This window comes from Epargyreus clarus, unplaced genomic scaffold (assembly GCF_041222505.1).
Source record: "Epargyreus clarus isolate Ecla_fem2 unplaced genomic scaffold, WU_Ecla_fem_2.2 ptg000029l, whole genome shotgun sequence".
Lineage (NCBI taxonomy): Eukaryota > Metazoa > Arthropoda > Insecta > Lepidoptera > Hesperiidae > Epargyreus > Epargyreus clarus.
In genome coordinates, this window is record NW_027332235.1 from 12,436,775 (window position 1) to 12,450,777 (window position 14,003).

General features: G+C 35.3%; 1 protein-coding gene across 1 annotated transcript in view; it reads right to left on the reverse strand.

The window, feature by feature from the left end:
- The window catches only part of rg (A kinase anchor protein rugose), a 584,238-nt gene that overhangs the window by 207,723 nt on the left and 362,512 nt on the right, over positions 1–14,003 (reverse strand). The window contains exons 11-18 of the mRNA XM_073089384.1: positions 10,906–11,046; positions 9,341–9,483; positions 5,909–6,122; positions 2,361–2,583; positions 1,834–1,976; positions 1,625–1,711; positions 1,424–1,527; positions 646–836 (exon numbers count right to left, since the gene is read on the reverse strand). Of these exons, the coding sequence (XP_072945485.1) occupies positions 646–836; positions 1,424–1,527; positions 1,625–1,711; positions 1,834–1,976; positions 2,361–2,583; positions 5,909–6,122; positions 9,341–9,483; positions 10,906–11,046 (1,246 nt within the window). The remainder of the gene's footprint in view (positions 1–645; positions 837–1,423; positions 1,528–1,624; positions 1,712–1,833; positions 1,977–2,360; positions 2,584–5,908; positions 6,123–9,340; positions 9,484–10,905; positions 11,047–14,003) is intronic.

Consider the following 14,003-nt stretch of genomic DNA (forward strand, 5'->3'; position numbering starts at 1 on the left):
TTTGATTATTCGCATTGCAATTATTAAATAGTAAATAATGTTTAGTATCTAAACTCTTTTATTTGTCGTCATAGTTATAAACTGTATTAAATTTGGAGAAATTATTATTATTCCCATATTGAATACTAAAACCAAACTTAGTCCTTTTTTTGACAACTTAGACTTATTTAAGAGACAGATGATTGTTAATGGAAAATCTTAATTTTTTCATAACCTATTCCTACGGAGCTTGCTTTAATGTACTCTCAATCACGGTTTTGAGGATTCTGATTTAATTGATCTTAAAGTGGCTGGTAAGTCAACTATGTTTGCATATTATAATATGATCATAGTCAATCATATTAATAATGAGCTAGATATAGTCTGCTTTGAAATTCTTGCGCGCAGGTGTAGTCAGAGAGCCAATGAGGTCGAATACAATTACAAGCATATACTCCGTAACAACACACACTAAATATGTCTCCATGGGCGAGAGCGGGCAGCGGCTGTTGCCAGTCCCGCGCTATCTTCGTCCCGCTGATATCTACAATTTGCTGTTGCGACACCACTCGTTTCTATATTCGGTCTAGAAGTTTGGCGCGGACTCTACACACTTACGTGAACAACATTAGAGCTAAGTAATTATATTTTTGTGTGATAACGTACTAGGGTTCTCCAGTCGGAAGTGCGGCTGCGGCTCCGGGTGGCTGGTGTACAGTATCTGCTGTCCGACGTGCTCGGTGAGCAGCTCGTACAGGGCGTTGTACACGGCCAGCGCGAGCGCGTCGCCGCCGTGCGCCAGCCGCGTCGCCAGCAGCGTGTACAGGTTGTGCGGCGACATCACGTCGTACTTGCGTCTGGGTAACATCATCATCATCAACAACAAAATGAACAACATTATGATTACCATCACAATTGCGTCTGGGTAGCGTTATATCATCATCATCAACAAATGCATAATTATTATCATCAACAACATTATTATTACCATCATGAACAACAATATCATCATGATCAACATCAACAACAAGTATCATCATTATTATCAATAACAGCATCACCATCAACAATATTATCATTATCAACATTAAAAACATCATCATCAATAATATTATCATCATGATCATCATTATATTAGTAACCTAAGACGAAACGGTTTCAAACATTTTTTTCTTTTGTTTGTGCACCATTTTTTTTAATATGTTTATCTAGTTTTTGACAAGTTTTAGTGTTATCAACAAAATAAATCCTCAAATACCACTTTTTGGAATGAATTTATAAAGTGACATTATTTGATAAATTATAATTTTCATAAAAATTATGATTATAAGAATCTTTTTTTCTCATACAAAATCTAAACGTCTACACTGTAGAATATCGTAGGACATACATCAGATACATTATTCGCTACTGAAACACGTGCCTAAATATTTTCAATTCTTACTTGTGCGTACTCCGGCTCAAAAAGAAACCGAGTAACTTGAGGGCTTGTAGCCTTATCAACTGGCTGTCCGATGACAGCAGTTTGAAAATTGTTCTAACTCCACCCTGTGAAATGAATTAATACATTATTTTAATATTTTAATCGCAGTACAAGAATACAAGATAAGTTTATGTTTTATAAGTAAGGGATACATCATCATACCTTGGCATCAAACGCAGGCACCATTGAACTGGGGTGTTCTGACATAAGGGAAATCAACATCTGAAGGACATCATGTAGATTCTCGTCCTGAAATAAATTTAATCAAATTACAATAAAAACTAATATAGCATAAACTTAATCAATAAATATGCAAAATATGACTTTCTTATATAAACTTTCTTATCCTTTTTAACTAGATATTTCCTTACCTCGTGCATAGTAGTCAAATAGTTGAGTAGGGCCTGTAGTTCGTCCTCTTTGACACCGTTGCCAATCATAATCAGTTGTTTCAGGAACAACAGAATGTACGCTCGGATAGTCAGGATGTCCTTGTGGGCGGGCCGCGGACCATCTACAACAGATTTATCGTGATTGGATGTATATTGACGAACGTAAGTTTGATACCTACTTGTTACATTAAGTAAAAAATCCTACGAAAACTGAGGTAATTTCTACAATAGTAATACTTCCGCAAAACTTAATTTCCACATTGCAACCTACAGAACTAGAGTTAAATTTAATAACCAATGTAATAAACTTTGATTCCAAAAAAATTATATGGATTAATATAGTATGCTTCAAATAGTATTGATCCATTTAGTAAATTAGCATTTGTGAAATAAATCTTTCACTGTACCTTGGTAGGTGCAATAATTACGACTGCACTTTACAAGTCTCCTTCAAGAATTATTTATAATCTAATCGCCGACACATATGAAAAATATTTTCTACTCACCGATTCCCTTGGGATTAATCCCGCTCTTCGTCCTCGGGTTAACGACCCAGTAGTAGTACTTCAACGTGTGTACGGTTTGCAGCACGGTGCTGACGCGTCGCACGCTGCCGTAGATGTGCGCGTCCGCGAGGAAGTCGGTCGCGAGGTAGCAGTACAGGCGCGCCTGCACCGCCGCCGGCGTGTGGATCCACAGCGCCGGGTTGAACAGCACGTGGTCCAGCAGCTGCCACGTGAGGAACGATTGGCAGAACGACTGCCGTTAGCACAGACCTTCTACTGTCCGATGGTTGAGAGCGTATGCGTACTCTTGCTTGTCTGTTCAGCCCTAACTATTCGTTATTTCGTTCATCTAATGGCATATTATAATTTTATAACAGATAACGATCTCGTATCATTTTTGTATTATCTCAAAAGAAAATAGAAAAGTTTATATTATGGTCAAAAAAGGAGAATTTAATAAAAGGTTTTCAACATCACGAAATAAGGGTTACATGCTGATATAAGGGATCAATAAACACAACATCAATTGAATGACATAATCGTAATCAAAACTGATCTTTATTTCTTAATATCTTGATATAATGAACATAATAAATTCTTATTATGTTTATCCAATCAGCTTAATTCAAACACCTCTACAGATAAACTTGAATTGAATCTGACCAAGCGTCCCTGTGTGCAAAAGCTGTAAACCTTCATAACTTGTAACCCATCAACTACTTCGTGAATTAAACTTATTTATATACCTTTGTGTGCGTTTGTGAATCTACATACGTTTTTACAAAATCGAAAAGCACTTCATAAGTGTTCTCGTGATTGATTGCGGTGATTTTAATGTTCTGTGTAAAATCAAAAATATTTGAACGCATGATACCGTGTGGGGAATATGAATTTAACTTAAATATTGTAAGAAGTATCGATTTACAAATACATATCTGTAGAAATTTAAACTGCTAAGCTGTGCCACTAAGAATATTATGGCCAATTATACAGGTATTTTTTATATTTTTTCAGGTTCATTATTTTAGTTACATTCGTTTTCAAATTTGCATTTTGCAAATTTTGTTAAAATATTCATATTTTTTCTTGTAAATCGACTTCCTTATAATCGTGTGGCCTTATCATTTTTTTCGTGAAAAAATGGGTGTGCAGAGTAAAATAATTACAGTAGGTAAATGTTTAAGTGAACAGTCGTGGAAGGGTCGTGGAAGCAAGAGGGGCATGCGCTGACAACCATCGAAAACTAAACAGTTCAGGATTGAGAAAATAAAAAAATATCCACTTATAATATGTTTTAAAAGACAGCATATGAAATAGTTAATTTAATTAAACGTTGCCAACACCGGAATGATTTTATCGCAACGTATAACCTCCGTCTTCTATTACGAAAATAGTAAATGGTTCCGATTTCAGATGTTTAAAGTTGGCTTTAGAACTTGATAGCATTTCAAATACTAAAGCCAACATTTTTTTCCACTGTGAAAAGTTATATGACAATTATTTGGGGTTCGTATATAATCTATTGTTTAGATGATGCCAAAAGCAAAAGTGAAATCAATAACATTTATTTACTTAAAAATCAAGAAAGCAACGCGTGAGCATAATTAAAACCATGAATAATATACGAGTATGTAAAATATTATAACAAAATAAAGAATGTCTCATTTTCAATACTTTAATATACACTTATATAATATACACTTTAATAAAACGATATATAACGACACTCATAAAAACGCGTTAACAACAATCGCGCGACCGCGGCGGCCGCCCGCGCGCCGACGAGGCCCTTAAACGCTGAAAATATATCATTTTACGGCAAAAATAAATATTTTACGGCGTTATTTATTTTTACTGAGCACGTCGAGGCTCGTTATAAATTTCACCCCGAAGCAATTTTCTCCCTTACTTAGGGTGCAATACGGCATAAACCCCCATTCATCGCCGGCAGCAGAAATTACGTAGCAGCCGAGATTTGATAGCAAATTAATATTTCGGGGAAGGCGCAATGTTAATTTACGTTCTTAATTTCGTTGAACGCAACCGACCGACGCCACTCGAGCGTTCCGTTAACTTGTAATCAAAGACTACTAAAAGTAAAGATTGAACTTTCAGCCATCTCGAGGGCTTCCAATCATAATTTCTGACTTGCTAACTGTAAATGTATGTCAAAATCCATGGCGAGCAAGTAAAACTTTGGTTCGTATTCTTTACTGTAAAATACTGGAATACGTATCTTACTCTCACACTTAATACTCACTGAAAGGTAATATTTTTGCAAATAATGGATTCTTCGCATGATTGATGCATAAAGAAAAGTTTAACTTATTAATAGCCTTATTTACTTAAGTGCGCTAAAACATTAAACCCTTTAAAATAAATACCTTCTACGAAGCGCAACTTATGTACAGTTTATTACTGATAGAGATGGAAAAGTGCTGAAGCGTAATTACTACTTTGTGCTCAACATAGTAATCTGCATATTCCGATGCTCCGTCTGCATACAAGAGAAAGCAAAGCTTTGCATAATATTATCCGGACCATTACCCAGCTACTGGCCATCGCTCACTTAGCAAATGAAAACATTAATTCATCTTAATTGATAGATACAAAAATGCGCTTTGAGAAAATATCAATGGTTAAGTTTTTACATTGAAAAAAGCCTAAATTAAATTAAATTAATTTAATTAAATTGAAAACACCTTTGTTTGTTTTATTTCTACTAAGGACTGCATCATTAAGTTTATGTTTACGAGCAAGCAGTCCAGCTGATGGTAGCTACGAGGTGGACTGCATGCTCGTTCCAGTCCAGTTCCAATTTAAAATATCGTAATGTTGAAGGTACCTATATTTAGCGCTTTTTAATCCTATAAGTAAGAAAATACGATGACCGCAGATCGTCAAAAAAACTGAAATAAAAATTATTGAATTACTGCTGCAAAAAAATATAATACACATAATTATTTTACGAACAAGAAACGAACTGAAAATACATCGACGAAAGTTCAAACAAGAATTACCCAGAAAAAGCAGCAAATAAATAATTGACATTTCGTTTATTTTCGTATAAAGTGACAGTGTATTGAACTGCTTTTAAAATTGTGACTTTTTTCAAACACAAGACGCTGCTTTTACGACATTGCAACTATGTGTCAATTTTTTGTGGATTTCTGACTTGAAATACAGTATCATTATTAGGAACATATCTCAATCATAAATCATTTTGAAAATAAACTTAATACAAAATAAAGAAACAAAATATAATTAATACGTATAAGACAAACATATTTATCAATGTCATTAAAATGACTGGGTATTACAACCCAAAATAAGACAATAATAACAGTATTTTAACATGTACCTGATTGGAGGTTTAAATTTTTGGAGTTGCTGTATATTTTGGACACATCATAAGATAAGTATAACCATAAATATCATACTCGACAATAGCTCTATCATCATCATCATCAACAACATCATTATCATCACCATAATAATCAACAATAACAAAAACATAATCAATTCAAACACCAAACACTAAAACATACCTGTTTGAGCAATAGATCCGAGTTCGGCGAGCAACTAGTGACGAGATGTTTCGTGAGGTGCAGGAATGAGGCGAGAGTGTCCGGTGTGAGGTGGTCTCTACCGCAGCGTTGTAGCATGTGCGAGATCACCAGGAAGCCGCGGCACTGCAGCACGTGTTGCTGCACCGTGCCGCACGACTCCACTAGGGAGCACACGAAGCCGAGCAGCTTTGAACTGAAACGAGAGATGATATTAAAAACACTGTTTCGATTAAGCGTCTTCGATTAAGGCACGACTAGACTAGTTTTGTACTGCACCGCGAAATAACGAATACATTTATGTGTATTTAACAATTAGAATGGGTAAATTTATTTTTTATATATATCTTTATATTTTACCTAATCTTCAATTGTTCAACAATCACTATTGCTAATGGATAGACAAATCGAACACTCAAAGGACAGAAGACTCACGTTACCTAAGTTAGATCAAGAATGCATTGATACTACTGCGAAGAAGATGCGACCAAGGTTCGAACATCTAAGTTACTAACATTTTTAAAATAGCTTAATACCCCAAATACACAAACCCTTACTCAAAAGAGTTCTACTACTTTTAATAGCATAATACAGACTAAACAAATTGGAATTCAAATCTCATTTATTCAAAATTGATTCATAGATAATACTTTTTGAAAGTCAACAAACTACCATCGGTTCGAAAGGAGTTTCGCTATGGAGAAGAAGCGGCGCAAGAAACTCCATAAGCTAAATATTTATTTTCTCAAATAAATCACCTATAACAGGCTATAATTCACTGCGAATATATCCTCATATAATATATTCGTTGATTTGTTACCGCCTTTCATCGCAACGACCCTCTTGACACGAGTGTCATTAGTATCATTACTCCGTAAGCGGGTTCATCGCAAGTCGCGTTCAACAGCGCGGGGCGTGGGCACACTCGCTCGCGTCATGTTTGCCTGGTCGGATTACGTTAATCGTTACGGATTTGTTACCCAATTTGCCGTGACGTTCCACACACATAGTTCACTAGCAAATTACATTATTGTCAATTGAGAACAAACGATCGATACAGATCGGGCGAGATGATTCCGCTCCCTCCTGCGACCCTGGTACGGGTTTCATCATTTATTCAGGATAACGTTTCCCTAACTAATCAGGGTGCGATTATTATGCCTTTGATGTCGGGAGCCTAGTTTTGATGGCATCCTTAGTGTTGTGAACGGTATTAAATAGATTTACGCCGACTGATAGATAAGCACGTTCGTTTGAAAATATAGATCCTAGATTAGTTAGTAGAGCCCTCTGTGGATCGACTCCGGCGACCTATTTCTGCCCAATAACAGCAGTGGTTAGCGCTGCTGTGTTCTGGTTTGAAGGGTATGGTAAGAGAGACATACTTTTCCGAGGCATTCTAGCTTAGTTCTCAAGAGTACCGGCGCACTTGGTGGTCGACGTCAAGTAAGAAACTAATCATATCTGGGGTCTATTATAGATGTCGATGAGCAGCAGTAGCTATTTACCATCAGGTAGACTGCATATGCTCGTCTGCTACATCCTATATTATTTTGTTTCACCATTTCGTACTTCGGTAGAAAAGTAGATCATTACACTGCTTTAATTTAATTCGTTCGGATCTAAAGTCTTTACTAATTACCTAAGAGACGGAACTTTCCACTAACTATCTACGGATTAAATGGATAGAAAGGCAAAAGTTTTGTAAGTTATATGTAAATATGTAAAATCGAAAAGGATCACCAAACATTTTTTTACATTATCGTAGTAATATTATCTACATTCACCTGACCATGACCCGTATTATACTTTCCCGTAACCTCGATTTTCAGAAACAATTGCGGAACAATATAAAATATTGGTCTTTGAAAACAATGACTTAGAACAACGCTGAACATTGTCCATTATTCTCACTATCGCGTATTCCCTATAGCTACATTACAGAATGTATTATTATATGGGAGCTCTATTAATCACACCACAAGTATGTCGTATGATCGTCTTTGTAAGTCTCATGATCGACCACTCGAGCCTGCATAAATTAGACCCCAAATCACCTCTACGGAGTTTATATCGCGTCCGATTTACACTATGACGTGGGTCGACGTCAATGGATGACACCTCGGGGATAAACGGCCAATTTTGTACATTTATGCGCTCTATTTTTGTAAATATTCGTTTATGGTGCGAATATAGATTTAATAATAATAAATATTAGTTCTAAGAGCTCAATTTTGAATAGGTTTTTTATAAGCGTAGGAAACGAACGTGTAGTTCACTTGAAGTTAAGTGGCTACTGGATAGGTATCTGTAATCAATCCCAAATAAGGTTGGTCATACTAATTCAGAATGTCTCGTATATCTATCTATCAGCATAAATAAGTGCGCCGGTGGAATCTCCGGAAGCGAACCACAAAAAGTTTCTACTACCTTTAATAACAGCACCAAGTATGTTTGTACAAGGTAAATAGCACACTACTTATGTGTGTTAGATTGTCACCTGGATATTTATAAAGTTGGTTTCCTGTAATCCCGTCATTCCATTTTACAAATCCACGCGCACACAATTCGCTTTAAAACTTGAACAAGAATTACAGAACTAACTCGCAGTCGTACCATATAAATTGTTTCTCTCACCAAAACGCTTCATAAATTTGCTCGCTACCCGGAGTCGACACCAGGCAATTAGGTGTTGTCAGGAGTTACTTCATTGCCCCTATTAACCGACCGTCTCGAGATGTCGGTTAAACTCCTTAGGAGGTTATGGACCGACACAGAAAGTGCATTTAGCCGGTTAACGTAACCGAAGGCACTCGGAATATTAATGAATGAGTTGAGCTTAGAGGAAACTAGAAACACTTTATATTATATGTGCTTTGCGTGTAGTTGATTTAGTTCGGCAATTTTACCACAACTGCGCAGTCCCTTTGATGCCAATCGAGTTATTTCCTAACTTGGTGTATTTCATACGATACTAACTTAGCTAATAGGGGCTTATTCGTGTTTCCCAGTACTGTTTTAACAGGATATAAAAGGCTTTATGTTCACCATTAAAACGACGTGTCTCTTTACTTAAAAATATAAATAAGGTTTTAGTCTCCTTTGAATTTACCTGGCATGTGTTATTGCAAAAATTCTGTGTCAGGAAGATACCTTCATTATAGTTCTTTGTTCTCAGGGTGGGTATATTTTGTTCATGGATCTGAACTCCAGTTCGTAATAATCAGTCAACCTATGTTTGCCTACCGAGTTTGAAATTATTTCAAGGCAATCATTGTCAATCGTCATCATCATTGTTGATTGGGAGGCAAAAATTGGTCAATCTACTAATTATTAGCAACCTGCGTAAGTGTATATATAAAAAAGTTTTAATTTATTCAGATCAGTTACACCAAAAGTACCAGGGGAGCATACCACAGCATGGGGTCTCGCTTAGGGTCGGCGGCGGGCGCGTCGTGCGGCAGGTCGAGTTGCGCGAACAGCGGGAACAACACTTGCACCCCGCCGATAGAATTCAGCGCGCTGTGGATTGAGTGGGTCACCACTGCTTTCACTTCCTGTAAGAAAATTCGATGCAAAGTTTAAAGACAGACGAATATGTAAATAACCTACTCCAGTGTACCAAGGTACTCGTCCGCGGGGTGTAAGTTTTGTAGCGCGAATAAAACGCGCGACGCTTAAATGTTCGTCATTATACTGCAAATATTTTGGCGGATTGTTCGCGAATGCACGTTGCATTACAAATTTTCACAAGGGAAAAATGAAATATACAATATTCACAAATTTACATTTGAATTTCAGCCAAATTGTTCTGCTACAAATATTGACAAAGTAATTCATTATTCAAACAAATTAACTGTAATCTTTCGAGGTCAAACAAAACCCTTTGCCTGTTATATACAAGTACACGGGTGTATTGCTGGCCAAGTGACGTATAAAGTGCAAGCCGAAGTCAGCGAGACAATATGGACGTGAGTAATGAACGCGGCTGTCTCAAAGAAACGGTGTCTCGCTGGGAATTTAATCAGAGAAAATAACGTGCGCAGGGAATCTTTTAAACTATTTCTTTGAAATTACAAGAAGGGTTAGGGATGGTAAATACTGTTACGAGTATATTGACTAGTTTCATTGAAGATTATTCTGGAAAACATACCACCGATTATACAGATACAATTAGAATAAAATCGAATCTTTAGATACTACACATTTGCATAGCTCATGAAAATGGCTGTAACTAAGATAATTTTTATACGTGAAACGCTAGTATGTATATTGTGGTGTGGTAATTACAGTCGATAGAACTTGTTCTGAAATTTACTAACTGGTGATTTAGGAAAACGTCTGAAATATCAAAACCTTTCTTACTAGAAAAGAGATACAAGTGCGTGATTACTACGAAAAGTAAAAAGTTATATTACTTATATAGTAATTCATGTCTACTATACAATTTTTTCGACTTTAAAATATTTCATAAAAAATGCTAAATAAACTTTAATTATTTTCTGTTCATAATTTACTTGTGCATACCATAAATTTTACCCATTCTATAATTTAAAATTTAAATTTAACCCCTTCCATTCTTACCGTGCGTACCAAGAGTACATAAAACCTTTACCCTATATTATAGAATCATTGAATGAATGAGTACCTTCTACATCAGGGTATCTACAAAAAATGTTCAGGGGGAGAAAGCGAGACAGAAATAGATTGTAGAGAGGGAAAGGGAGAGTAAAGGAGAGAACGACAAAGTTGTGCGTGTAGTATAGCATGTTTCTCTCTCTTTTGGACGTTTTGCTGGACATAAAAGCTTGCATGCATGAATTAACGTACGGACTTAAAAATATAGCCTCGTATTGACATTCTGTCTCATTCTAATGTAATTGACGCAGCAATTGATATCTAATTACATTACATTACACAACTTAACCCTTTACATTCTCATTGCGAGTACCAGGCGAGCATAATCTCAAGGGGCTTACCTGTAGCATTAATGCGTGGGGCGTGTGAACGAAGTACGACACGTTCCCTTTGGGCGCGGACTGTAGACACAGTTGGCCATCTGTCGCCACCGGGTTGTACATGAACACAATGGCGGACGATAGTTTCCCGTCGTAAAGCACCTGCGTTATAGGAATTTGAATAAATATTAACTAGAACTTACATAGTAGCTTAAAGTACAATGATATGTTTGCTTAGAATGAAAAGGGAATTTGAACTTTATGTTGTCTTTAATCATGTCAAAATATAGTAAATAATTTATACAAACAACTGTAAGCAAATAAAAAATAAATATTTAGTTATAAAAAAAATACTATAAGGAAATAAATAAATATAAGTATTTTAACAATATTCTAAAATACCCAAGGTTGCCACACAATGTTACACACACAATATTCGAACATAAGCCAAGCAAATACCACTGCACCCAATGACAGTCCAGTCAAATATACCTGCTCCTCTAGCGAGTCCGACTCCCAAGAGGATGAGGTATTCAAGTAATCTAATAAAAATAGTAAAAGACCTGTTATATTCGTTTAATTACCAAAAGTATAGAAATACGACATACGTACTAACTTCTACATACATATATGTCTACGTGACATATCGAATGAATAAAATTCTATAAAGAATGAAAATAACATTATAACTACGGATCATTTCTACGTCTATAAAGATTTTCGGTAACAGAGATTAATTGGCAGCAAGGATCATTTCACACAAAGAGAAGACTGCGTTTCACAAATAAAATAATGACAGTATGAAAATAAAAACCAAACCAATTACCATCAAGAAACTAATTTGAAACGTAATGGCAATTCATCCAATCAACTCATAACTAAAGGCATCATGTTACCCGCTCATATATCGTACAATATACTCATGTTAGACTGTACGATTCAATTATGAGATACGAATACAGACAGCACAATTATGTATGAGAAAATGATACGAGAACAAACAATAACTATTGGGTTGCAAGCATTTGGTCGATGTTTACACTAACTTGGCAACGGGTTGGATGGGGCTGCCTGTTTTATTTCTAATATCAAACAGAAAACTTAACATATACCTATAATCAATTTTCATATTAACATTAAAGTCTATCTACATACAAATCTATAAATATAAAAATAACAAACTAAATATACTAAAAAGCCTTTTACTTCATACCTTATTTACGGATACCATGACATGCGATTTACGTTACTCATATAATACTCAGATCTAATTGGGTTAATCACTACTGAATGTTATCTACGTAATTATAGAAATTAATAATTTGGTCTATAACAAGAGCTTACCTTATTATTAGTCACCTTCAAAATAATGATACCCATACCTTAGAACGATATATTGTAAGACAAGAAGAAAAAAACAGAATTTTACCATAACAATTAACAAGATGAATAATAAGGAACACCTATATTCACTGATAAGAAAAACACCGAATTTTCTAGGACCTTGCTCTTTTTAAGTTGTGGTTTTACAAATTAACAATGTAAGTCGCTTAATTTGATGACTATATATTCCTCAACTAAAACAAAAGTACCATTCTACTCAAGATACCTCTATGAGCCTTGCCCAGTGTCGCTAGTTCGGCCTTCTATATTTCTATAAAAGCCTACCGTAGCATAGCAATAGCGTAGCGTACCGTAAACGTACTACATACGTACGTAATGTACTCAATTACTCATAGCTTACGCGTCTCGGTCTACACGTCGATATCTTTATCTATAAAAATAGGCAAAGACAAAGCAATTATAATTATTTTTTCATATCGTTTTTCACATGATTTTCTTTGTTCTTGTTTTGTTTTATGATTAGTATATTGACAAGCTTTCCTTTCTCAAAATATCTTCAGTTGTCATATGGAAGAATTTCCTACACTTGGCGGAAAAGAGTCTGGGGAAAATAACATAAGCCTCTGAATTATACGATTGCACAAGGGTCGGATTTATGATGAAAGAGGGTCTGCAAATTTATACTAATTACTATTTCATACGTATACCCATATATAGGGCCTTTATCTTAAAAAAAAATAACATAAAATAATTTCTTTTTCGTTAGAATTATTTAACTATAAATACAATTGTATTCAAAGTAGCTTAAGTTGGTGTATAATTTGCTACATTTATGTATTACAAATCCCGTTAGACATAGCTATTAGACATACTTGCTCTATGGATTCTGTACAAAATTGTATGTATGTATGGCGACATACATTATTTAGTTCTGACCAATCAGCGAATGTGTGTATCATCTACATATTGAATTATACAGACGGAGGGACCACTGAGTGATTGAATATCGGCTATCTGGGTAAAACAGAGCGCGTTGTAATATTGGCGAGACATAAAAGGGTTTCATGCAAGAATACCGATGTCAATTTTAAATACGTTTTCTTTTTAAAAATAATTATAGTTTAAAAACTGAAAACCACGCTAAAATCGCGTAAGGAAATTTGTTAATCCTGATTGCTGACGATCCCGATGAGGTGAATGGGATAAAATTATTTAAATCGTGTATTGTCATGGGTTCTCGATAAGTGTTAAAAAAAATTAAATTAATCGGACTGTTCAAAGTGAGTAAAAATCGAGTTCAAAGATTCCGTTACATACATACAGGTCAAGCTAATGAAAGCGTTGTAATAAATTGAAGAATATAATATAACTGTGTACTGTATTCGAATTGTTTTTGTTAAAAAATATATAGCTATTTTTCTACGAGAACTATAGAACGGAGAACCTGATTTTTTTTTGTTAGACTCATTGTTCTATGAACGAGCTTGTTTCAAAAGCTAGGAGTTTGTTTTACGCGGGTTTTATAATGAAAGATAAAAACCAACAACAGTTGTATTGCGTACTTTTGAGTTACAAAAATGTTACCCAAAGGCAGGTAATGTTCTATTTTTCCTCAAATTCCGAGACAAAAGTAGAAGATGGTATTTTTTAAATTTCTAAATAAGTTTGGTTTCGTTGTTTATCGAGCAAAAAAGCAGTTTTATTCACTTTTTACAAACCATTTGTGTATTTCGTGGTCTCTGGCAAGGTAAGCTGCTCTGCGGGAAAGAACGATT